General features: G+C 36.5%; 1 protein-coding gene across 3 annotated transcripts; it reads right to left on the reverse strand.

Annotated features, from left to right (window-relative positions):
• Positions 1-1,501: 1,501 nt before the first annotated feature.
• Positions 1,502-22,883, reverse strand: P2RY10 (P2Y receptor family member 10). 3 transcript variants are annotated; one of them, XM_012455742.3, is made up of 3 exons: positions 22,759-22,883; positions 22,472-22,536; positions 1,502-9,505 (listed from the first exon to the last, which is right to left on the reverse strand). In XM_012455742.3, the coding sequence occupies exon 3, from the start codon at positions 9,490-9,492 to the stop codon at positions 8,470-8,472; it is 1,023 nt and encodes a 340-aa protein (XP_012311165.1). In that variant the 5' UTR covers positions 9,493-9,505; positions 22,472-22,536; positions 22,759-22,883; the 3' UTR covers positions 1,502-8,469. The 3 variants fall into 3 exon arrangements, with proteins under 3 accessions (XP_012311165.1, XP_012311164.1, XP_012311166.1); XM_012455741.3 differs by lacking the exon at positions 22,472-22,536; XM_012455743.3 differs by lacking the exons at positions 22,472-22,536; positions 22,759-22,883 and adding an exon at positions 18,659-19,661.
• Positions 22,884-24,789: the final 1,906 nt, after the last annotated feature.

Raw genomic sequence — 24,789 nt, forward strand, 5'->3', positions numbered from 1 at the left:
GCATCAATGTGTCCTTAATGTGGGAAATGAAGTCAAAATGAGATTATTTTGGAGCTTTAATATTTAATGAGTGCTCTGCTGGATTTAGGACTTGCCTGGGGCATTTAGCCCCTTTCTTTTGACATTTTTCCTTTTAGAAGGGGAGTATTTTTTCAATATCTGTACCCTATCTTGCCTTGGAAGTAACTAATTTGTTTTTGATATTACGGGTTCATAGGTGGAAGAGACTGGCCTTGTCTCAGATGAGACATTGGATTTTGAACTTTCGAGCTAATGCTAGAATGACTAAGACTTTGGGAAACTATTGAAAAGGCATGATTATATTTTGCAATGTGAAAATAACTTGATATTTAGAGGGGCAGGGATGGAATTATATGATTTGTATTTGCATCTCCACACAATTTCATTTTGAATTGCAATCCTCAGTGTTGAAGGTGAGGCCTGGTGGGAGGTGATTGAATCATGGGGGTAATTTCTCATGGTTTGACACCATTGCCTTTGGTGTTGTTCTCACAATAGTGAGTGAGTTTTAGTGAGACCTGATCATTTAAAAGTGTGTGGTACCTGCCCCCTTCCCCTCTCTTGCTCCTGCTCTGGCCATGTGATGTGCCTGCTTCCTCTTTGCCTTCTGCCATGATTATAAGTTTTCTGAGGCCTTCCCAGAAGTTGAGAAGATGCCAGCATCACGATTCCTCTGTGACCTGCAGACCTGTGAGCAAAGTAAACCTCTTTTCCTTATAAATTACCTGGTCTCAGGTATTTCTTTATATTAATAGCAATGCAAAAATGGTTTAATATAGTAATTTACCACGAGCAAGAAGGCTTTATTCCTGGATGCAAGGATGGTTCCACATAGGCAGGTCAATAATTGTGAATCATCACATAAACAGAATTAAAAACAAAAGCTGTAAAATCTTTTCAATAGATACAGAAAAACATTTAATAAAATCTATAATCCTTTATGTTAAAAACATTTTAAAAACTAAACATCAAAGGAAGATACCTCAAAAGAATAAGAGCCATCTATGACAAACCCACAACCAACATCATAGTGAATGGGCAAAGTTGGAAGCATTGTTTCAAGGAAATGAAATAAGACAAGGCTGTCCATTCTCACCACTCTTATTGAATATAGTACTGGAATTCCTACTGAGAGAAATCAGCCAAAAAGAAGAAATAAAAGGCATCCAAATTGGAAAAGAGGAAGTCAAATTACTTCTCTTCACTAATGATATGATTCTATGCCCAGAAAATCCTAATAATTTTGCCAAAAGTCTCTTAGACCTGATAAATGACTTCAGTAAAGTTTTGAGGTTAATAAACCAACGTACAAAAATCATTATCATTTTTATTCACTAATACCTTTGAAGCTGAGAAGCAAATCAAGAAGGTAAACCCATTTGTAATTGCCAAATAATAATAAAATAGCTAGGAATACATTTAACCAAGAAGGTGAATGATCATTACAAAGACAACTACAAAACACTACTGAAAGAAATCATAAAGGACACAAACAAATGAAAAAACATTTAATGCTCATTAATTGGAAAAATTAATATCACTAAAATATCCTAAAGCAATCTGTACAGTCAATACTATTCCTAGCAAATTACAGGCATCATTTTTTACGCAATTAGAAAAAAAATCTAAGGTTAATATGTAAACAATCAAGAACCCACGTAGCCAAACAGTCCTAGGCAAAAAGAACAAAACCAGAGGCATCACATTTCCCAATTTTAAACTACTCTACAAGGTGACAGAAAACAAAACAGCATGGTATTGGTACAAAAAAAGACACATAGACTGATGAAACCAAATAGAGAACCCAGCATTAAATACACACACCTACACCAACTGATCTTTGGCAAAGTTGACACAAACAAACACTAGTGAAACAATACCCTATTTAATAAATAGTGCAGAAGAATGAAACTAGACCTCTATTTCTTACCATATACAAAAATTAACTCAAGATAGATTAAAGAATTTAATTTAAGGCCTCAAGCTATAAAAATGATAGAAGAAAAAGTAGAAAATACTCTTTTGAACATTGTCCCAGGCAAATAATTTATGACCAATCCTCAAAAAGCAAATGAAGAAAAAACGAAAAAAGAAATGACAATTGAGACCTAATCAAATTAAAAAGCTCTACACAGCAAAAGAAGCAAACAAAAAACAACAACAAAAAAAGAACTATAAGCAGAGTAAACGTATAATCTACAGAATGGGAGAAGATATTTGCAAGTATGCATTTAACAAAGGACTAATATCCAGAATCTACAAGAAACTTGAATAAATCAACAAGAAAACTATGGATAACCTAATTAAAACGTAGGCAAAATATCTAAACAGACACTTCTCAAAATAAGGCATATGAGCCACCAACACACACATGAAAAAATGCTCAACAGCACTAATCATCACATTACTGTAAATCAAAATTATAAGATTTCATCTCACAAAAGTCAGAATGGTTATAATTAAAAGTTGAAAAACAATATATGCTGGCATGGAATTTGTAAAAAAGGAACACATAAACTGTGGGAGGAAAAGAAAATTATTACAACCACTATAGAAAACAATATCTAGATTTCTCAAAGAGCTAAACATAGAATTACCATTCAACCCAGCAATCCCATGACTGGGTATGTACCCACAGGAAAATACATCATTTTAATAAAAAGAAACCTGCACTCACATGTTTATTGCAGCACTATTAACAATAGCAAAGACATAGAATTAAACTAAGTGGTTATCAATAGTCGATTGGATAAAGAAACTGTATATGGACTACTACAGAGCCACAAAAAAATAGCATGTCCTCCTCGGCAACGGGGATGTGCTGGAGGCTATTAACTTAAGTGAATTTATGCAGAAACAGAAAACCAAATACTTTATATTCTCACTTATAAATGGGAACTAATCATTGAGTACACATGGACATAAAGATTAGGTCAGCTGATACCAGAGACTTGAAAAGGGAGGAGAGAGAGAGTAGGGCAATGGTTGAAAGATTACCTACTGAATACTATGTTCACTGTTTGGGTGATAAGATGAACAGAAGCTCAAACTTCAGCATCATGAAATATACCCATGGGACAAACCAGCACGTGCACTTCTGACTCTCTTGAATCTAAAATTCAAAATGAAATTAAAATTATAAAAAATAAATTCTAGAGCAGACTTTGTAACTCAAAAGAAAAATTCTTATGCAGTCAGTTATTCAAATTTTCTATTCTTGCTTTATTTTGATAATTCTTTGACACAGAAAATCATCCATTTCAATAAGATTTTCAAACTTATTGACATTAGATTTACCATAGTATTTTTAAAATTTTATCTCATGTTGTAATCAATATGTGTCCTTTTTAATTTTCTAATATTTACATTTTTGGTAACTCTAATTTTGTGTAATGTCATATGCATAATTCCTCCTATTTGCATCTGAGCCTTTATTACCTAGCATATAATCAATGTTTACAAACATTTCATGGATGTTGCAAAACATACACTGCCATTTTATATAATTTAATATCTACCAAACATCTCTTTTGCCTTATTGTATTTTTAAGTTTATCCGAAAACCTTTGTTTGTTCTGAAGCAATTGTATTTTTTCTTTATTTGTCTAATTGTCTACTCATGCTTTATAATATTTATCATTTTCTGATTAAAAATAGTATGCTTACCAAAAATGTTCTGAAAAAGCAGAAAAATTTAAAGTAGAAAATAATAATTATCTATAATCAGATCTCTCGAATGTTGCAAATTTTAACATTTCAATGTATTTTTCCAGTTTTTACAAATAAAAATATGTGTACTTATGGCTGAGGCCATCCATACTGTATTTATTCACATTTATCCCTAACTTTGCAATCATACAAGCGACTAGAATAAGCATTTATAAAGAGGAATGTAATAAAATGAGGGTTTAAAATTTTTAGTTTATTTTTTAAAAATTGTATTGTAAATTGACAAGTTATAGTTGTGCACAAAGGTTTAGAATGTTGGAAAATATAAAAAAATACAACACAAGTATCACAAGTATCATAACTATACATTTTAATTGTATAGTTATGTTGGATACTAGGGAAGAGCATTTTTAAAGTATGAACATTTCCCATGAAATTTATTGTATTATAGTAATATGTAGGCCACTAATACCATGTTAAGTACATGAGTTCTGGATTCCGATTTTCAGAGTTAAAAATCCTGACATTATCATTTATTAGTTGTGTGTTCTTGAAAAAGTTACTTAAACTATCTGTATATGTTTTACATCTGAAAAGTGGGATTAATTATAGTATCTACCTCATGGGATTGTGAAAATTAAATATGATGCCCTGGCTGAGTGTGGTGGCTTATGCCTGTAATCCTATCACTTTGGGAGGCTGAGGTGGGCAGGTCACCTGAGGTCAGGAGTTCAAGACAAGCCTGGTCAACATATTGAAACCCCATCTCTGCTAAAAACTTAAAAAATTAGCCATGTGTGGTGATGCTCACAAGTAGTCCCAACTACTCGGGAGGCTGAGGCAGAATTGCTTGAGCCTGGGAGATGGAGGTTGTAGTGAGCTGAGATCACTCCACTGCACTCCAACCTCCAGCCTGGGTGACAGAGCAAGACTCTGTCAAAAAAAAAAAAAGAAAAAAGAAACAAATAAAAATTAAATACGATGATCCATGTAAAGCCCCTCAAATAGTTGGATTCAATAAATGACAGCTATTCCTGCTGTATGTTTCTTATAATTCATGTGTATGTCTGTGAAATTACCTAGATAATCCAAATCTCAAAATGAACGAGTAAACAATAGTGTTTACTTGCCAGCAGGCTTTTGCCCGTGTTAGTATGCCATATCATTGTTTCTCAAGATCTGTATAAGCTTTTTTATCGCCACAATTTTTATGATCCATCTTGCCTCACCTCACCACACAAAAGTACAAATTACATACCTGACATTTAAGGCCCTTCATATTCTAAACTTCTAACTTTTACAGCCTTGTTAGTTACTGCTCCTTTCTATATTTCTAGCCAAGCTATGGTATTCGGTACTAGGCACTCCTTAGCTTTTTTCTCTTTCCACCCCTAACACAGAAGGGTTTCCAACAAGAAGGCTTACTCTTCCTCTGTATTTAGTGCTGATATTGTTCAAATGTTTCATCCTCTCTAAAATTCGTGCTGAAATGTGACCTCTAATGGTGGAGGTGGGCCTACGGAGAGGTGTTTGGTTCACGGGAGCAGATCCCTCATGAATGACTTGGTTCTGTCTTCAAGATAATAAGTGGGTTCTCACTCTATGATTTCATGCAAGCTGTTTGTTTAAAAGAGTGTAGCATCTTTTTCTTCACTCTCTCTTGCTCCCTCTCTTACCATGTGACATGCCTGCTCTCCATTCACCTTCCATCATAATTATAAGCTTCCTGAGGGTCTTGCAAGAAGCAGAAGCTGGCACTATAATTCTTGTACAGTCTTCAGAATACCTACTTTATAATGGTAATTCATTTGATAAGTGGCAAATGTTATGCCTATAATCTGTGGTAGTATTTAAAGCTTTTGTATTTTTATTTTTGTGGGTGCATAGTAGGTGTATATGTTTATGGGGTACATGAGATCTTTTGATACAAACATGCAGTATGAAATAAGCTCAGCATAGAGAATGAGGCATCCATCCCTTCAAGCATTTGTCCTTTGAGTTACAAAAAATCCAATAACACTTATTTTCTTTGAGATGGAGTCTTGCTGTGTCACCCAGGTTGTAGTGCAGTGGTACAATCTCAGCTCACTGCAACCTCCATCTCCCGGGTTCAAGTGATTCTCCTACCTCAACCTCCCAAGTAGCTGGGACTACAGTTGCACACCACCATGCCTGGCTAACCGATAAGACTCTTTAAGTTATTTTAAAATGTAAAGAGAAACAGCATATCTGATTATGCATAAATGGCATTTAAGGTCACATAAATTGTTACAAAGGTTATATTTCTCCCATTTTTACTGAATTCTTTCCCATTTTTACCAAAACTATCAGAAGTTTAAACAGTCTTTCGTCAGTATTATGAGATTCTGAATGGATTCCGTGTGGATTTTGCTAAGTGCCTTGCAGAGATTTTGGGGGCAATGTTTAGCTTTAGTTTTGACTTTTTGAAAAACTAATTAAAGGATATATGTTTTGATGTTTTGTTTGGCTCAAATTATCTCATTGTGACAAGCATAGGAATAACTTTTAAAATTGTTGTTTATTGTAATACCTTAAAGAAATTTCACTGATTTCTTGCACTGCTATATCATCAGTTGAAGCACTGTCACCTTTTCTTTTGGCATTATGTAAGATATCCCCTTTAAAATAAAAGAACTGATTGTCAATTGCTCAAATGGTTTTATGTTTTTCTCTCTTACCACATTGTGATTCACATGTCAGAATAAGCTCAAAGATTCCACTTAAATGGTAGTCAAAATAAAAAGCATGTTCTTTAATTGGCTCACTATTCCATAAATCTTGTGCTTCAAGCACTACCTTTTGTCAACCACTTGAAAGCAAGGAATATTAAGTGTGACTCTTAAGAACTGGAGTTCCATTTCTCCACAGACATAACAGGATGTGGAGTTCCAAATCGGTTATCTCCAAAGTCATCTCCTTAGAATAGGACTGTCTATGTAGTCATTATGATAATGTTGCCATTAACTACAAAAACATCTGGAAACCCTCCTAAGGAAGTGTCATTAGAAACAGATTAATAAAGTACAAGGAAAATCAGTTTAATTACTTTATAATTGCATAACTCTTTCTTTTCCCAGTGAGATATCTTTAAAAAAAGTCTCTTTTTTTTTTGTTATTCATTCTTCCACAGCCACTCTATTCAAATGAATATTCTCAGAACTACTATTTCCTTTTTCCTCCCTGCATAACTTTCAACCTGATAAGCTGAGGGATTGTTCGTATTCAAATTCTTTAAAATGATGCTGAAACAACACCCATAACATTTGAAAAAAATAAGATAAAAATATTGCCAGAAAGAGGATATACACTTTTCTTGTATTTATGATGTAATAATAATTTTGGCTTCTAATGGAGATATTGTCAGTTATGCTCACAGAAATCTTCCTAAAAGTTTCTTAAAAACAAATTTGTGTACAATACTATATAGTATTATTTAGGAAAAGTGAGCTTAGGTGAACTCCAAACACATTTCAACATTTTATAGAATATTTATCACTCTATTTTGTAGGGTTTTTTTAAATCTACTTATGGGGTTTGTATGACCTGTATCATGCCTTAAAATACACATTTTCTTTTTAGAAATAATGAATTATTTGAGTTTTCTATACTCCTTATCATCAGGATTCTGTACCTTGGAACAGTATTAGGACAACACATCTATTTACCACTTAAGACCCTGCAGCCTGAAGCTTGACATGCCAAAGCCATAACATACAGATTTTTTAGAGAATTCCAGGCAAATCATGTTGAAATGGCCTTGATCTTAATTGGCTTAGCTTTAGTCTGTGTCTTCGTCATTGAGGATTAATTTATTATAGACCTAATAAATATAACAACAAAAACAAGGGAATAACATAAGCATTTGTGGTGTATTATACTTGACCAGTTTTGGCTAACCACTGTTGATCCTGAGACAAATTGCTTAACCTCTCTGAGACTCCATTTATTCATTTGTATTGGCAACTTACACAGGTTTATGAGGAGGGCCGGATGAGATGTTATGTGTGGAAGAGTGGGAGGGTGCAAGGGATTGAAGACTAAAAATATGGTGCAGTGTACATTGCTCTGGTGATGGGTGCACCAAAATCTCACAAATCACCATTATATAACTTACTCATGAAATCAAATACCACCTGTACCCCAACAGCATATAAAAAAAAAAAAACCGAAGTACCTAACAAAGTGACAACCCAGAGCACAACAGGCATACAACACATTTTCAAGGAATGAATGTATTTCCATGCCTTTTCTTTAGTAACAGTTTTGTGGTTCTGAAATTTATGCACATACTGCTTCAATTCTTCACAGTCTTTCCTGTTAGAAAAATTTACCTGTTAGAAAGACTAGACATTTTTACTTTCACTCAGAAATAAAGGCGTTTATATGAAAGTTATTTTTTTACATGCTAGGAAAAATTCACATATTTACTGTGCATTATTAACAATAACTTATTGAAAAAAAATTAAGGGAAACTATTCAACTTTTATTTATATCTGTAAAAACTTGATCTAGGTTTCTTAAATAAGAAAGTGTCTTCAATTTCAAAGAGGAAGCAGGTAAACCTATTTTCTCTTCCTCTCTCAGATTTTTCACACTCTGCCTTCATCATCACACCCCTGTGACTATGAATATCACAAACAAACACTTATTTCTACTGTTTACAAGCTTCATATAAAGAAATTGGTTGGCAATTCTGGCCTTTGAAAGAAGACAAAGAACGTAGGTAAACAAAGTTATAATTAAAGAGACGTTTTAATTTTAACCAATCATTGAAGAACCACTCTCTCTGCTCATGAGGCGGGAGCGGGTCACAGAACTGCTATGGCGGGATAGCTGGTCACGAAACTCTGAAGCCATAAAATAATAAAGAATTGGATCCAAAAGGCAGCAGACACTTGCAAGACACAGGCAAAAAGGGTGGAAATACAATGCAATTCGGACAATGGGACAATTGCGAATGATGGTTTCCTTTACCATGGTGTAAAAAATAAAGTTAATATGATAGGGAGTGAAGCAAATGAAGAAGACTGCAGCACACATGAACACCATCCGCACAGCTTTTTGCCTCTCACTGATCCCTTGGAAAGCCACTGGTGGCTGTCTCAAGGATATAGTAGTTTTCCAGGTACACCATGCGATGATGATGACTGGGATCACAAATCCTGCAAGCTCAGCAACTGTAATCATCCCGACCAATGCAACTGCATTCATTTGCTTGTATCCAAGATCAGCAAAGCAGGACTTGTTGTTGTTCTCTAAGTCTGTGCTTCTCAGGATGGGAAATGGCAAACAGGCAGTCCCCACAATGATCCAGATGGCAGCACTGATGCCCACATCGTACCTACGCTTCCAGTCTCTGGCCCTGAAGGGCTTGAGGAGAAAAAAGCACCTCTGAAGACTGATGCACGTCAGGAAACAAATGCTGGCATACATGTTGAGATACTTTAGGTAGAAGCAGAGCAGGCAAAGGGCTCTCTGGAAAGGCCAGTGGTGGCTGATGTAATAGTAAATCCGGAGAGGTAAAGATAATACGTGAGCAAGGTCAGCCACAGAGAGGTTGATCATGAAAATTATGGCTTTATTTTTGTTGCTGATGAAGCGGCATAGAACCCACAAGGCTGCACTGTTAGCCAGAAGACCAGGAATGAAAATGAGGATATAGGTGGTTGCATAGAGGGAGTATTGAAATTTCACATTAGTGACATTACAGTAAGTCTCAGCAGTGCTGGTACTGTTGCTACTCATCTTGAATGTTTCAGTATATTCGTCAAAGTAAGCCATGGATTTACAGTTCCTGTCCAAAGTGAAACAAAATAGAGTATAATGGTTAGTTAGTTCTTTAGCTAACACCTATATCTCTTTTATACTTACGGAGGCACAGAGTATTAGAATTAGAAGAGACCTGTTTACATATAAACAATTAGAGGCTCAAGGAAGATACAGTATTGATCCAAAGTCACCTTATGTAATAGTTAAGGAACCATAAAATTGCCCCACAACTGCCCTCCCAGATTCTCTAAGTTGTATTTTGCAGGCAAAAATGTCTTGAAATATTAAATCTTTTATTCTCACCACAGCAAAAACAGTATAGCATTCGAGTATATTTATTCTGCCTCCAAATTCATCTTGTCCAAAGCTCTGGTTAGAATTAATACTACTCCTAATTGCAATGGTGGAAATTCAGGCTCACCTTTTATGTTCCCTTGCCTGTCCTTTGTCTGCCATTTTGCCCATTGGGTCCTGGATTCTTCTTCTTCTTCTTTTTTTTTTTTTTGAGACAGAGTCTTGCTCTGTCGCCCATGCTGGAGTGCAGTGGTGCGATCTTGGCTCACTGCAACCTCCGCCTCCGGGGTTCAAGCAATTCTCCTGCCTCAGCCTCCTGACTAGCTGGGACTACAGCTGTGTGTGACCACATCTGGTTATTTTTTTGTGTTTTTACTAGAGACAGGGTTTCACCATGTTAGGCAAGATAGTCTCGATCTCCTGACCTCATGATCCGTCCGCCTCAGCCTCCCAAAGTGCTGGGATTACAGGCATGAGCCACCATTCCCTGCCCCTGGCTTCTTATCTTGGAACCCCAGCACTTGGAAAATGGTCCTACCTCCAAAAGTCTGCATTGTCAGTGTCCTGGCTGATTTTCAAAACCTGAGAATGTGGCCTCATTATTCTATCATAATAGCTTGTGACTCTGAGGTTATCCTGCAGTTTGTCTATCTCCCTAGGCTTGGATATCCAAATTTACATAAAAAAGCTTTAATAATATATGAATTTATAAGCCGAAATAAAGTATTTTCCTTCTTGAAAATCTTGAAGGGGAAAAGACCAATTCTACCTCTATGAAGAATCCTGCACTGCTGTGGCAACACTGACATGGCAAGTTATTCAACAGTCACAATGAACACTGCTTTGGGCTCTAGCAAAACAGGATCACTAAAACCACTTTTTGAAGAAAGTTTAAAATGTAATGCTTTCTTTATTCATTAATCATTATGAAGAGATTCCTTCTTTTTGGACTTTCTTAATCATATTTTATGATTTAGTATTATTTTTATGTGTTATATTAAGGTATATACAGAGTAGCATAATATTTAGAGATTATCAGAGGCTGGTCATGGAATTATGCTGATTGCCTGCAGATAAGAATGGTAATGAGAGCAACAGATTCCTCATTTTGCTTTAACTATCTTGTAGAATTTCAGACTGGGAAGGACCTTTGGAAATCATTAAATTCAGCCTCCACATAATAGAGAGAGAAGCAAGGCCCAGAGAGAGGAGATTATAATGGCCACACAGGTATTAATGGAAGATCTGAGACTTGAAATGGGAGGACAAGGGGCCTTGCCTTCATGTATACCCTTCTCCTCGTCTTTGTTTTTCTCCCCAAGACAAAGTTCACAAACACAACTTCTGTGCATGTTGCAGGAATGTTTATTGTATTTCAAGCTAGAAGTGGAAAAAAATAATATACTGAGCTTGTTTCTCAGATGGGGAAGTGTTTTTGTTGCTTATTGTTTTTAAAAACAGAGCCTCAAGTGATGAATTTACAGATAAAAGAGTGTGGATGTTATGAGCTGCTATTACTGTAAATTAATACTTTTACTTTCCCCCCTCTTCTATTCCATCTCCCTATTTGCCCTCTTATTTGTTATATGTCTTAAATAGGCAGTCATTTTGCTTATATATGTGTTACTTAGAATGGAGGGTGGAAGGGGCACTCACAGGTAGAAAGACAGGAAATAATTATCATGCTGTGACCATCAAGGATGTATCCCAGAATCTGTAATGGAAGTTTTCAAGCATATTATTTTTTATTTTATTTTTATTTTTTTGACCTTGTATCCAATCTGTAAGTTATTTTTTGATTTTCTTTTTTTTTATTTTATTGCATTTTAGGTTTTGAGGTACATGTGAAAAACATGCAAGATTGTTGCATAGGTACACAAATGGCAGTGTGATTTGCTGCCTTCCTCCCCATCACCTATATCTGGCATTTCTCCCCATGTTCAAGCATATTATTTAATTCAATTTTCACAACCATTCTAAGATGTAGGAACTGTTATCACCCTATCATCTAGATGAAAAAACTGAGCTTCAGAGACATTCAGTAAATTGTCTTAAATAGCAAAGCAAAAAATGGTAAAGATAAGATTTACTATCATTCCTGGCTTGCTCTAAAGCCTGTGGTATTTCCACTATGCCACTTTCCTCTCCCTGACTAGGAGGGACTACTTAGTAGAATAAGGCTGTTTTAACTATCACTCCATATGCCTTTGCATGCTCATAGCTTAGCTCCCACTTATAAGTGAGAACACCTGGTTTTTGGCTTTCCACTCCTGTGTTACTTCACTTAGAATAATGGCCTCCAGCTCCATCCGTGTTGCTACAAAAAACATTATTTCAATTTCACTGTGACATGTGAAGAGCGCATTGTGGTAGAACCATTCTAATCCCATAGTAGGAACTTATAATCACATAGCACTAGAATTCCTCTAGTTAGTCAGTCAGAGTAGAACTAAGCACCTGTCCCTACTTATGCAACACAGTTCCCATCCCAACACCTACTTTGATTGCAGTATTGGCACTGCTTCTACTATCATCTATTGTCCACACACAGGCTGTGAAACAGCAAAGAAAGAGCATCAGTGCATTACAATTTCAAGAACTGAGAATTGTTCATAACCCTACCCTCGTCCAGTCACACTTCCACTTTTGCACTTAAAAGAAATGGCGACTTGTTTTAGCTTCACTGGTGTAGAAAGTTTCAGTTACTAAAGGGGAATGTTCTGTTAATACCTACTTGTTAAAAAATGGAGCCCAATTATGTGAGAACAGCAAGCTAGTGGTCAAGTTCATACCTTTGTTTTTTCCCCCCCTGTGGGTTCTTATGCCCCTGCAATTCACAGTTCATTGTGAGCTTAGAGATTTGCATGGCTTCCTTCCAAAAACCTCTTTTCTGCTTCAGTCTGAAGAGAATGTAAGAAGTCCCCCCCGCCAAATCTTCTTAGTGACCATTAAATGTAAAATCCCCATGATGAGAAGAGGCAGACGTATTTATTTAGAGGTGAGCAGAAATGTAGACTCTCAGAGAGGGAACATTTAGCTTGCTGTGGACAATTGTGTCATTTCTGAAATATAAGAAAAGAGAAGCTAAGAAGCCACCAACAAGAAAATGCTGGATGGAAGGACTAAAATCAGAGTATTCTCCTTCTCTCTGTTCCCTCACTCCATCTCTTTCTCTCTCTCTGTCTCTCTTTCTCTCTCTCTCTGTCCCTGTCTCTTTCCCTTCATCTCTCTGTCTCTCTATGACTCTGGCTCTATTGTTACCTATTTGTGGGCAGTTTGCTCCCTTTGTGTTGCCAATTTCTCTCCCCTTCAATCTAGACATATTTGTGGTTCCTGTCTCACAGGGATGTGAGATTAGTGATTCATTCCTGAGTCTGTGCTTCCCTTTTCAGTCAGTGCCTTGACTTCTCTCCCAAACACTCAAGCTGAAAATTAGGGAGTAATTCTGACCCTTGCCACTACGTTTCCTCCCATGGACAATAAAAGTCCAGGTGATCCTTCCTTCCATGTGAAATGCTCTCTAATCTATCTCCACCTCTACTGTCACCATCCTAATCCAGGCTACTATCATCAACCCTATTGACTATTGCAACAGTTCCCTTACTGAACTGTTCGCATTCCAGTCCTCCCCATACCATGTCTAATATTAACATTAAATATGACTACCACTTATTTAGGGGTGCCATTTATTTACAGGCTAAACACTTTATTCTTTATCTCATTCATCCTCACAGGAATTCTATAATTATTTCCCATTGCAGATGAGAAAATTATGGCTCAAAGAGGTTAAATAAGATGTGCAGAAGTCACAAAATTCAAGTCTTGTTCCTTTTTAATCTCAGTCTGTGGGTCTGAGAGACCTTAACCACCAACTCAATCGAGATAATCCTATACATCATTACACGCTCTCACATTCTCTATTCTTTCTCTTTGTAGCATCAACATTTGTAATTTGGCTTTTTTTTATTCGTTTATTGGTTATTACTCTCACTATGCTGGTAAGTCTGTCAGTGCCACAAAAAGATCTCCTTTGTTCATCACTATATAGCCAGGACCTAGCCTAGTAAGCATTCAAAGAATATATAAAAAGTATAATTGGACTGAATTGCTTAAATAATAGTTCAAAGTTTCTGTTTAGAAGGATTAAGCACAAATTAAAAAAAACCTTGATATATTAATAAATACATTTCTGATGCCTACCATTTCCCTAAAAGATTGTCTTCTGACATGGGCTGCACCTATCAATATTCCCTACACCTATCCTTTTCACCTCAGAAAAGCCATACCTGCAGAGGCCTGAGAAAAGAGAAAATGAATTAATTTAGAAATCACAGGTGGTGAGACATATCCTATGGATAGAAACTGGGTAGCCATAATAGATTTAAAACATTCCATGAAAGTGGTAACAACGACATTTCTGTGGGAGCAGAAATAACACCTGCATAGAACAGAAAGATTGGAAGTCAATTTTTTAATAAGCAGGTTTGGGAGTGGGCAGGATCATGAAAGATTTTTAATGCATTTCATAAGGAATCATCAAAGCATTCTGCGAAGATATGTGATATCATCATACTTGTATTTTAGACAGGTCAGGCTGGTGGCCAGGTACAGTGGCTCACACGTGTAATCCCACCATTTTGGGATGTCCAGGTGGGCAGATCATTTGAGCTCAGGAGTTTGAGACCAGCCTGGGTAACACGGCAAAATCTCATCTCTACAAAAAAATATGAAAATTAGCTTGGTGCAGTTGTGTGCGTATGTGGTCCCAGCCACTCGGGAGGCTGAGGTGGGAGGATCGCTTGAGCAGGGGGGGCAGATGTTGCAGTGAGCCAAGATTGCACCACTCCACTCCAGCCTGGGTGACAGAGCGAGACACTGTCTCAAAAATAAGTAATGAAATAATATTTTTAAAATAAAAAATAGAAAGGTCATGCTGGCAACCCTGTGGAAGATGAATTTTAAAACATGGGACACAGGGAATCCAAATCACTTTGGGAGTATATAGGAAGACCAACAGTTCAGGTTTGTCTGTGACTGAGGGTTTTTTTGGACATAGTATTTTCAGTGCTAAAACTGTGACAGTCCAAGGCAAAGGGAATAGTTGATCACCTTATTATATTAAAATTTAAAGTAAAAGTCAGATATCGAATTGAGCAATTTTGAAGACTGCTTGAGGAGTCAAAGATAATTTCATTTATAAAATGTGAAATGTTATAAAAAAGGTATCACAGTTTTGCATTTTTCCAGAGCAACTTGATATGCAGCAACTAATAACATCCACTTTTGCTGACAATCTGAATCAATTCACCTCTTTCTTATTTCAGTAGTTTTCAGTGTTGTACTATCCGCCAACCCTCATCAATTCCTAACTCTTCAAATGGTTTTCTTTCTCTAACATAATGACTGAGCTTCACTACAAATTGCACTATACTAACTTGCATCATACATTTCCAGAAATCTTCAATATCTAAATGTCTCCATTTCTACTAGCCTCACATAGCATCCTCCTTCATCTTATTTCCTCCTGTGTCTAACCCAGAATAAATAGTTGGCTAAATTAGTAACTCTTACACAAGAATACACAATTTCTTTGTTCTTCATTCTTCTGCTGCACCAGCCTGGCAAGGCCCTAATCCCAGGTTAAGTCCATAATCCATATTGTTTCTTACTATCCAAATGGCTAAATTTTCCTGTTAAAATACCAGTGTGCTTTTTAAATGGTGCAAGTAGAAATTAATGATCTCCAATCTAAGATTTTTTTCCTCTAGTTTCTTTTTGCATGAGCCTAATTAGTATCTTCTTCTATTCCCACAGTGGCTAATCAGCCCCTTTACTATTCTACTAAAGCTTCTTTCTCTCTCTCCTGTTCTCCATCCCCTACTTTTTTCAGAATATTATTTGTTTTACCCCTTAGCTCAAAGAGTAAATTAAGATTATTAGCTGAGAAGAAATCAACTTCATCTATTGTCCTTTCCCAACACACACAATGTTACTTATAGCTGTGCTCTTCTTACTTCCCAGCACAGCTGTCCTTCCTGTTGCTCCAGATGAATTATCACACTCTTTTTACCTCCCTCAGGATACTCTTTCTTGATTGCTTCCTTTCACTACTAGAAAATCATGGTTTCCTACACCCTCAGCTAGATCTTTGTCATCAAATCTCTCCAGCTCCCAAGGTAATTTTCTTGTCTATGCACTTTATTCTAGCTCTTTGTTGCCTTCCTGCCCTTCTATTAATAGATTTTAAAACCAATTTTTTCTTTTCTTCACTTTTTATCCATTCTTTAATGCACTTCAAGGTAGCATACATGTCCCCACAACCTCACTTCAGTCAGTACTTCTGTGTCTGTGAATTACTTAGACAGAGGTGAGAATAGAATTCCCATTACCTCCAATACCAGCCTTACAGAAGTAATTACTCTTGGTATCTCTAGTTGGAAATGCTCTCTACAGAGTACATACTTCCTATTCCAAAGATCAGGACCATTGATAGAGATGTCTTTTCACTTGAAAGAAGGGTCTGTTGATGAGTGCCAAATCCTGAAGGGAATGACCAGCATAGAGTTTTAATCTAACAAGAAAAGCAGAAAAATCAGCCACCATCTCTGAAATAACAGGATTCACTTACAAACTGTGACTCTAAATACTATACAGCAATACAAAGAATGAGATAATTTCCTTTGCAAGGACATGGACAGAGTTGGAAGTTGTTATCTTCAGCAATCTAATGCAGTAAGGAAAAACCAAGCACCACATGTTCTCACTTAAAAGTGGGAGCTGAATGATGAGAACACATGGACACATAGTGAGAAATAACAAGCACTGGAGTCTGTTGGGGGCTGTGGGGTGAAAGAGAGCATCAGGAAAAATAGCTAATGGATGCTGGGCTTAATACCTAGGTTATCTGTGCAGCAAACAACTATAACACACATTCACCTATGTAACAACCCTGCACATCCTGCACATGTACCCATAAACTTAAAATAAAAGTTGAAGAAAAAAATAGGGAAAAAACAAAAAGAAAAATCAAAGTGTGGCTCTAAGGATGTTCCCGATAATAAGAATGTCACAAAGTTATGACTAAAACACCATCAAATTCTTCTTAACCTCGAGCCCTTTTCATAGGTCCGTATTTTACTTCTGTCTCAATATCACATCTCAACTTCCATTTTATCCTCACATTGGGCAGCTCTACTCTCACTCTTCTCTTCTTTGAACTCCTACTGAGTTTATAGGCTTAACTGTGAGAATGTAATCTCGCTGAGGGAAGATTCTACATCTTAGACTTTCCTATCATTCACTTTGTCTAGCATAGGGTTAGGCATGCAATAGGGGTTAAGTTCAAATGCATTGGTTTATAAAGGTAAGACTATGGAGTATAGGCACATATTAGCAGAGCCTTAGGCATTTTTACTTCTAAAGTCTCTCCCATGAACCACTCTCCCAAGTGACAGCCATATTTTTTCCCCTTTCTGCTACTGAAGAAAATGTGGTCAAAGCAAGAATAATAAGATTTTGGTCTAAGAAATCTGGACACCTGAGAGCTCCAAGCAGGCAGTCCAGCTTTCTATTTGAAACCCAACAGAAATCCCATAAGTTTAATTAGGAATTGGATCACTGAAAACTTTATTTTGTGGAAATAACTAAATATTTTCTCAGAATACAAAGGTATGGCAGGTCTTTAAATATGATTCATAGGAGCTCAGTCTAAAATCTTAGTAGGTACCAATATCATCTACCTAACAGCAGCTGCTCTTCCCAACCAACTAGCTCAACGTTGTGGTTTTCACAAAGGTTCAGCCAAAGTGAGCTTATGTTATTATGGCATCAGAATTTATACCAGGTTCCTAAAGTCCCAGTGAAGAAATTTCCACATCCTGTCTGTCACTAGCTAAGTGCTATTCGTATGTTACCTTTAATCTTTGTAGGAATTCTGAGTTAATTATTATTATACACTTCTACAGATTAGAAAATGGAGTCTCAGCAGGTCAGAGTTGTTATGATTTCAGCTGTAATAAGGCTTTTCATAAGCCCAGAAAGCTAAAATAACTTTTAACTGAATAACTTGCTATATGAACAGAAACATACTTTAAAGTGGTGTTTCTATGTGTAAGACTGTTCCTCAAAGGTGGAAAAAAAAAAGCTATTGTTCTCAGTTCTAGTTCTAGCAATTTTATGCATATGCACTATGCATATATGGCATATTGCTGCACACCAGGTGTCAGGATAGAATTATATAAAAACTAACGTTTTTTATGGAGTTGTGTTTATGAATTCAAATCATAATAAATCTGTAGATAGAAGTACTGGAACAACTTATTTACAACAGAAGTGATCTGAATAGGACAAGGCTTGTTGTGGGACAGAGAAGACTTAAAAGTAGTAGAATATATTGAAAAGAGTACTGGATTTGGAGCTAAGATACTTAGATTTCAGTAATATTTACTCTCTGTGCTGCTCTGATATGCTCTTTCCCTTCTCTGAGTTTCATTTCCTCATTATTAAAATAATAAGATTTGAATGACATGAACTTTAACTTCCTTCTAGCTCCCATTTGGCATAATTTTACGAGAATTCCCCCTCTAGACCCTGCCCCTAACCAATACCATCACCACTGCCACTGCTGCCACTTATGCAGCTGGTACCAACTCTATAAATCTTCACTCTCAATCTTCCCTGTCACTGGCACCACTAAATAAACATGTTTATCAAATTTACTTCTTCATTTTATTTAATGCTGAGGCCCGTCTATGGGCTTGTCATCCTGGGAGGAGAATTAAAAGTTAAACAGAGAAAGAAAGTTGCTGACGGGGGCCCCTCCCACTCTCTAGAGGACAACTTTTACATGTCATCTGGGAACCTAACTTGTTTTGCCTCATCTTACCTTTTTCTTTTAATTTTTAGCCACTGAATTTCACATGAATTATCCAAGCCAATCTGATCTCCGTGACTCCGGTGTTACTGATTCAAGAGCTCACAACCAGAACCAAAAAGTAGCAGTTAGAATTGGGAACTCTGCTGTTTCCTGAATAAATCTACATCAACTCCAAATAAGCCTATATGATATCAGAAACACACAGATTTGGACACATCCTGCAAGTATAGACATTTTCGTTTTAGAGGAATTGAAAATTATTTTTAACCTTAAAATGAATTAAAGCAATTACAACATTAACAAAACAACAACTTAAAGCTTGAATTTGAACATTCAGTTATGAATCTTTATTGAATTTTCAATCATTTAGGAAGGTGGCCTAATAAAATATCATTTTTGCCATTGTGGCAGCATTTTATGGGTGGAAATAATCATTCTCTTTGGGAAGTCCTGGTATCATATCATGTCTCAGTTGTTGGCTTTCTGGCCTGAAACAATTTACTTCATATCCCCAGGCTTCAGTTTCCTCTTTTGTAAAATTACAATAGTTCCTGCCACATAAATTGTTTTGAATATTAAAGAAAAATGTGTGTGAAAATAATAATCAGAGTAAACAGACAACCCACACAGTGGGAGAAAATATTTGCAGACTACGCATCTGACAGAGGACTAGAAACTAGAATCTACAAGGAACTCAAACAAGTCAGCAATAGAAAAACAAATAATCCCGTTAAAAAGTGGGCAAAGGACATAAACAGATATTCCTTAAAAGAAGATAAACAAATGGCCAACAAACATGAAAAAAATGCTCGACATGACTAATCATCAGAGAAAACCAGAGTGAAATAGCAACTTACTGCAAGAATGGCCATTATTAAAAAGTCAAAAAACAGTAGATGCTGGTGTGCATGTGGATAAAAGAGAATGCTTCTATGTTGCTAGTGGGAATGTAATTTAGTACAACTTGTATGGAAAACAGTATGGAGATTCCTTAAAGAGCTACAAGTAAATCTACCATTTGATACAGCAATCCTACTAATCACAATTGCAAAGATGTGAAATGAATCTATGTGCCTATTGACTAACGAATGGATAAAGAAAATGTGGTGTATGTATACCATGGAATGCTCCTTAGCCATAAAACGGATTGAAATGTATTTTGCAGTAACTTCGGTGGAGCTTGAGTCCACTATTCTAACTAAAGTAACACAGGAGTGAAAAACCAAAATCCAGATGTTCTCACTTATAAGTGACAGGTAAGCTATGGTTATGCAACGGTGTACAGAGTGATAAATGGATTATAGAGACTCAGAAGGGGGAGGTTGAGACAGGCTTGGCGCAAAAATATTACAGATTAGGTACAATGTATACTACTCATGTGGTGGGTACACTAAAAATCTCAGAATTTACTGCTATGTAATTCATCCATGTAACAAAAAAAAGCACTTGTAGTTCAAAAGCTATTAAAATGCAAATTTAAAAATAAGTATGTGAATGTATCTATTTTCACATCTGATACACAGTAAGCATTAAATAAAGGCAAGTTTATTTTTCCTTTATTTGTACACAGAGTCATCTCCAAGGGCCTTTGTTTGGATCCTGTACATTTCCAGGTTTGGAACATCTCCTAAGAAGTGTAATTGTAACAGAGGACTAGAAGATCTAGAGCAGTAATTTTTAAAGTGAGAGGTAGAAAATAAGTACTACTTGAAAAAACATATTCTTTATCATAAAAAAATTTGAATAAAATAAATAATGTTATTGTTTCTATAATAAAAACTGTAAAAGTACAGATCTACAAAATCTTCTTGGCTGTTTGACACTTAGTCCTTGAGAAATGTCAGTGTGATGGAGCAGATTTTCCTACAAGTCCAGGGTCTGGTTTCTAGGAAGTCAAGTTCACAATAACCTTGTGGTGAAATATTTCTGTTTCTCAAAGGGAACCTTGGCTTTAAAAGATTGAGAAATGCTGTTTGAGCGTCATTGTCATTGTGGAAATAAGACTTCAGCAAGTTTTATCTTTTTTCTTGCATTCTATCATTTTTAAAAAAGGGAAGTTACTTACAAAGCATTTGCTTATGGTCTAAAAGTTGAAGCTCTCATGAATTCCTGAAATAAATATAATGGCCATTGGGAAAGGATACTTGGTTCTCTTGGAGATCTGAACTACATTTCTTGAGTGTCCTGTCTAGATAGATTTCCCTAGTATGGCCCTATTATTCACCACTTCATGACATTTAACTCTTCTTAGGTATCTAACAGTCTATATCAAATCATTTTATTGCTAGGAAGGAAATTAGAAACCATCTATTCCAAGCCCTATCCCATTATAATAGATAAGATTATTGAGACCCACAGAAATGAAATAACTCACCAAAGACCACACAAGTCATTGGCAGAACTTGAACTACAACACAGACCTCTGACTCCTTGTGTATTGATCTATCTACTTCATCACTCTACCTGTGATATATATGAACTGATACTAGGTAAAAACTTTCCCGCAAAATATACAGATCTGAAGTATAAGTAAACCTTTTGGACAAAAGCTTTTAAAATAAATCATAGACCCCCAGGAAGCCATTGTCCCGATTGTTAGAACTTGTAGAAAGTCTCATTTTACTACAGCTCTGTTCTCTTTGCTTGAGCCACGACAGAGATGTAGGAGAGATAGGCTGGCCTGTCTTTTAAGATCCCAACTCACTTACTTCAAACCAATACCACCCAGAAAAGTGTGTACTCATTTGGTGTCTTTGGATTTGAGTAGTCTGTACAACTTGAACTCTACAACTTTCCCAGTTGAGCCCAGAAATAAACTGCACTTGTCCAAAGAATCTGTGTTCAACAGGAACCATCGCAAAAACATTTGCCCCAAATGTGTGGTCTGATTCTGAGAATACTTTACACCATTTTCTTTCTCTGTATACCTGTATATCATCTGCTTTCATAAGTGATTAATTTTACTGTGTTGCAATTGCTAAGAGACAGATTCTCCAATTAATAGACATTATAATGACTCCACACATCCATTTGAACAACTGAAATAAAAATATTCTCAATTGCAGGATTCTTGGAACTGAGCCTATTTCCCCGGAAAGCACAGCAAAATCTGATGTCACTCTATCCAGACTAATCTTGGTTCCAGTTGATTTGGCACAGTCTCCCTTCAGGAATTCCCTAGCTGAAAGTCTCCTTTCAATGTAGTCATCTTAGCTCAGAAGGAGAGAGGTGCTAGCATTCAGAGTAATAACTGAATAACTGAAGCAATAATAACTGAAAAAATGAGTGCCTCACTCATGGGCTCTCCTATCCAGTAAGGCTGAATTTCAGTCAAAAAGTAGCTTTCAAAGCATCAAGGAACCACTCCAAGCAGACTCTGAAGTCATCTTGGATATTTTCTCCTTTCCTAACCTAAAAAATGACAAAGTCACAAATAGGTTTACAGTATTCTCTGGGAGATGCAAACTGCTGTAGGGGAAAGGGAACATGAGTTTAAAGACACAGGTCCTCGTTCCACCTATACCACTAACAAGCTGAGTGAACATAAGTGTCTTTATTTCACTGCCTCTCAGTTTCCCTGACTGTATTGTGAGGAATTTGGACCTCTAAGAGCCCTTACAGCCCCCAGAATATATTTTCTTACTTTCTACTATTTGTCTCAGTATCTCTGAAAGTTAAATTTTCCAAAGCAAGACTTTTACACCTAAAAATCTTTTTTCATTATGTAGCTAGATAAATTATACTCCATAAAAAATCAGATTGCCTCTTATTGGCTGAATATGTCAAGTTGTCGCAGTGAGTCTCACTGTGCACTTTTCTTACCACTTTGTGCCATCTTCCTTGGTCCCAGTCTATAAAGAGTGAGCTGCATCACAGACTCCATGCTCCTGGCATAATGAAGAGGACTGATGGCATTAACCTTAACTTTGGACTCTGGTCAAACTTAACGGTAATTAACTTTGCTCCTGTTGTAAGAGGTCTGAGATGAGAAACCAGGGACAATTTAAATACAGACACTGGCCCCACATCCACCTCTGTTCTGATCTTTATGATCACACCAGTCTTCCCACATGAAACCACCAATCCCCAGGTGCTAGGCATTAACTTACCCTGGAGCTTAGCTGGGATAAGCACTCTTGTTTCTTTGCAGGGAGCAAAGGGTAAAAAGCTTTACTCTGGCAGCATGGATCCTGCTAACAACTGACACATTTGTTGTTGAAAGAGGAAGTTGAGTTTATCTGGTGTCTCACCACAGAAACTTCATTTTCACAGATGAAAGGTAAGTCCCTTGAGCAAATGACGTTACTCAAGTTTCATTTTTTTTTTTTATTTAATTGGTGAAGAGAAATTCAAATAGCAGGGAGTCAGAAGCTATACATACTCACACAATGGCTATATAGCAGCCTTCCTCACCTTATCTCTATCCTTGACAACTGACATACCTAGACTCTCACTAGATTCCAGTAGGTTCCATGGTAAGATGAAATTTTCAGGCAAATCTAAAGAGTGTTTACTTAGTAACAGGAAAGCTGCAACTTGTGCAAGCCTGAGGGGCAAAGGCTGAGGAAACCTAAAAAATACAAGTTAAAACTAGAAACAGTAGAAGTACCTCTGCTTAAGATGTTCCCTCCATCTGGAGTGCCTTTCTCCCAACCCCTTCATCTCGAGGTTCACAATGTAATACATAGTTTGGGTTATTTTTGTATATTTATTAGCCCTTTACTAGACTACACATTGCTTGAGGGAAAAGATCATGTCTGACTCATAGCTGTATTCCCAACTTGTCCAGCACAAGACATTTTCATGAATTGTTATTAAATAAATACATATGAGAATTAATGAATAAACAAATGCTCAAAGAATGCATGAATAAATAAATGAATATTATTGATTACAGAGTCTCCCTTCAGTGTACTAAAATTCTTGTATTTATGTACAGTGTATATGGGGCCTTCAAAACAATGTGAATACAGAAAGATCACACGCTTGAGGACTATAGTGTCAACTAAGTCTGAGAGTAGTTTTGAGAAACAAGGTTTAAAATGCAGCACAAACCTCTGTGGATATGTAAGCAAACCACATTCAAAACCCAGGACCAGTAGCTGCAAAGAGCTTTCTGAGTAACAATCTTAGCAAAGGAGACAAAATAATTACTGTAGGATGGGTCAAACTGGAGAATTTTGACTCATGGATAAGACTGATTAAAGAAAAAAGTGGATGACAACATTCTTACAGGAGGGCAACCTGGATAAGGAACAAGCTCTTTTTATAGCACTGGAACCACTAGCGAACTAAGTAGAACCACACCCAACACTCAAAGATGTCCAATACAAATCACAAGAGTGTCAGGAGATGGAAAAGAGAAGCTGTCAGCGTTGGAAACTAAGAGCTTGGAAACGTCATAACTTATGAAGACTGGCAAAGGGAGACGGTACTCATCCTGGCTGATGTATGTCAAATGAAACAAGTTTAATGTTGCAATCCCCTTCTTAATTTTGATTTCAAATATTTATTCAGCTCTTATCTGTTGTTAATTTAGTTTTCTGACTTGGCATCCCTAATGAAAAGAGAATACACTGACAGGCCAATCCACATCTCAGTCCATTTGGCAGTTCTTTTCTTCACTATGGCTAGTATGAGCTAGTTTTCTTAGGGTAAGATTCTTCTCTGAACAAACAAACAAAAAAGTTCCAGACCTGTAAAACCCTGGGATAGAGAAAGAAAATAAATCCTTTTCTTACAATTGGCTATCATCACCACATGCCAACTTTATTTCATAGACAAAACATTCACATCGTGAGAAGGAAGCCTGCCAGTTTACTTCATTTCTGTCTTGCACGCAAGTATGTTCTTCTATCACTAAACCTAAAAAGGGAAGTAAAAGAAAACCAGAAGTCAGTGTCTCAATTCAAATGTAGAAAAATTTTAACTCAAGTAAATTTTGAGTGTTAATTATTGATGTGGTTTGCCTCTGTGTCCCCTCCCAAATCTCATCTTGAATTGTGCTCCATAAATTCCCACGTGTTGTGGGAGGGACCTGGTGGGAGATCATTTGAATCATGGGAACAGTTTCCTCCATACTGTTCTCATGGTAGTTAATAAGTCTCATGAGATGTGATGTTTTCATAAGGGGTTTCTGC

Source organism: Aotus nancymaae, unplaced genomic scaffold (assembly GCF_030222135.1).
Source record: "Aotus nancymaae isolate 86718 unplaced genomic scaffold, 86718_ANA_hifiasm-v0.15.2.pri h1tg000004l, whole genome shotgun sequence".
Classification (NCBI taxonomy): domain Eukaryota; kingdom Metazoa; phylum Chordata; class Mammalia; order Primates; family Aotidae; genus Aotus; species Aotus nancymaae.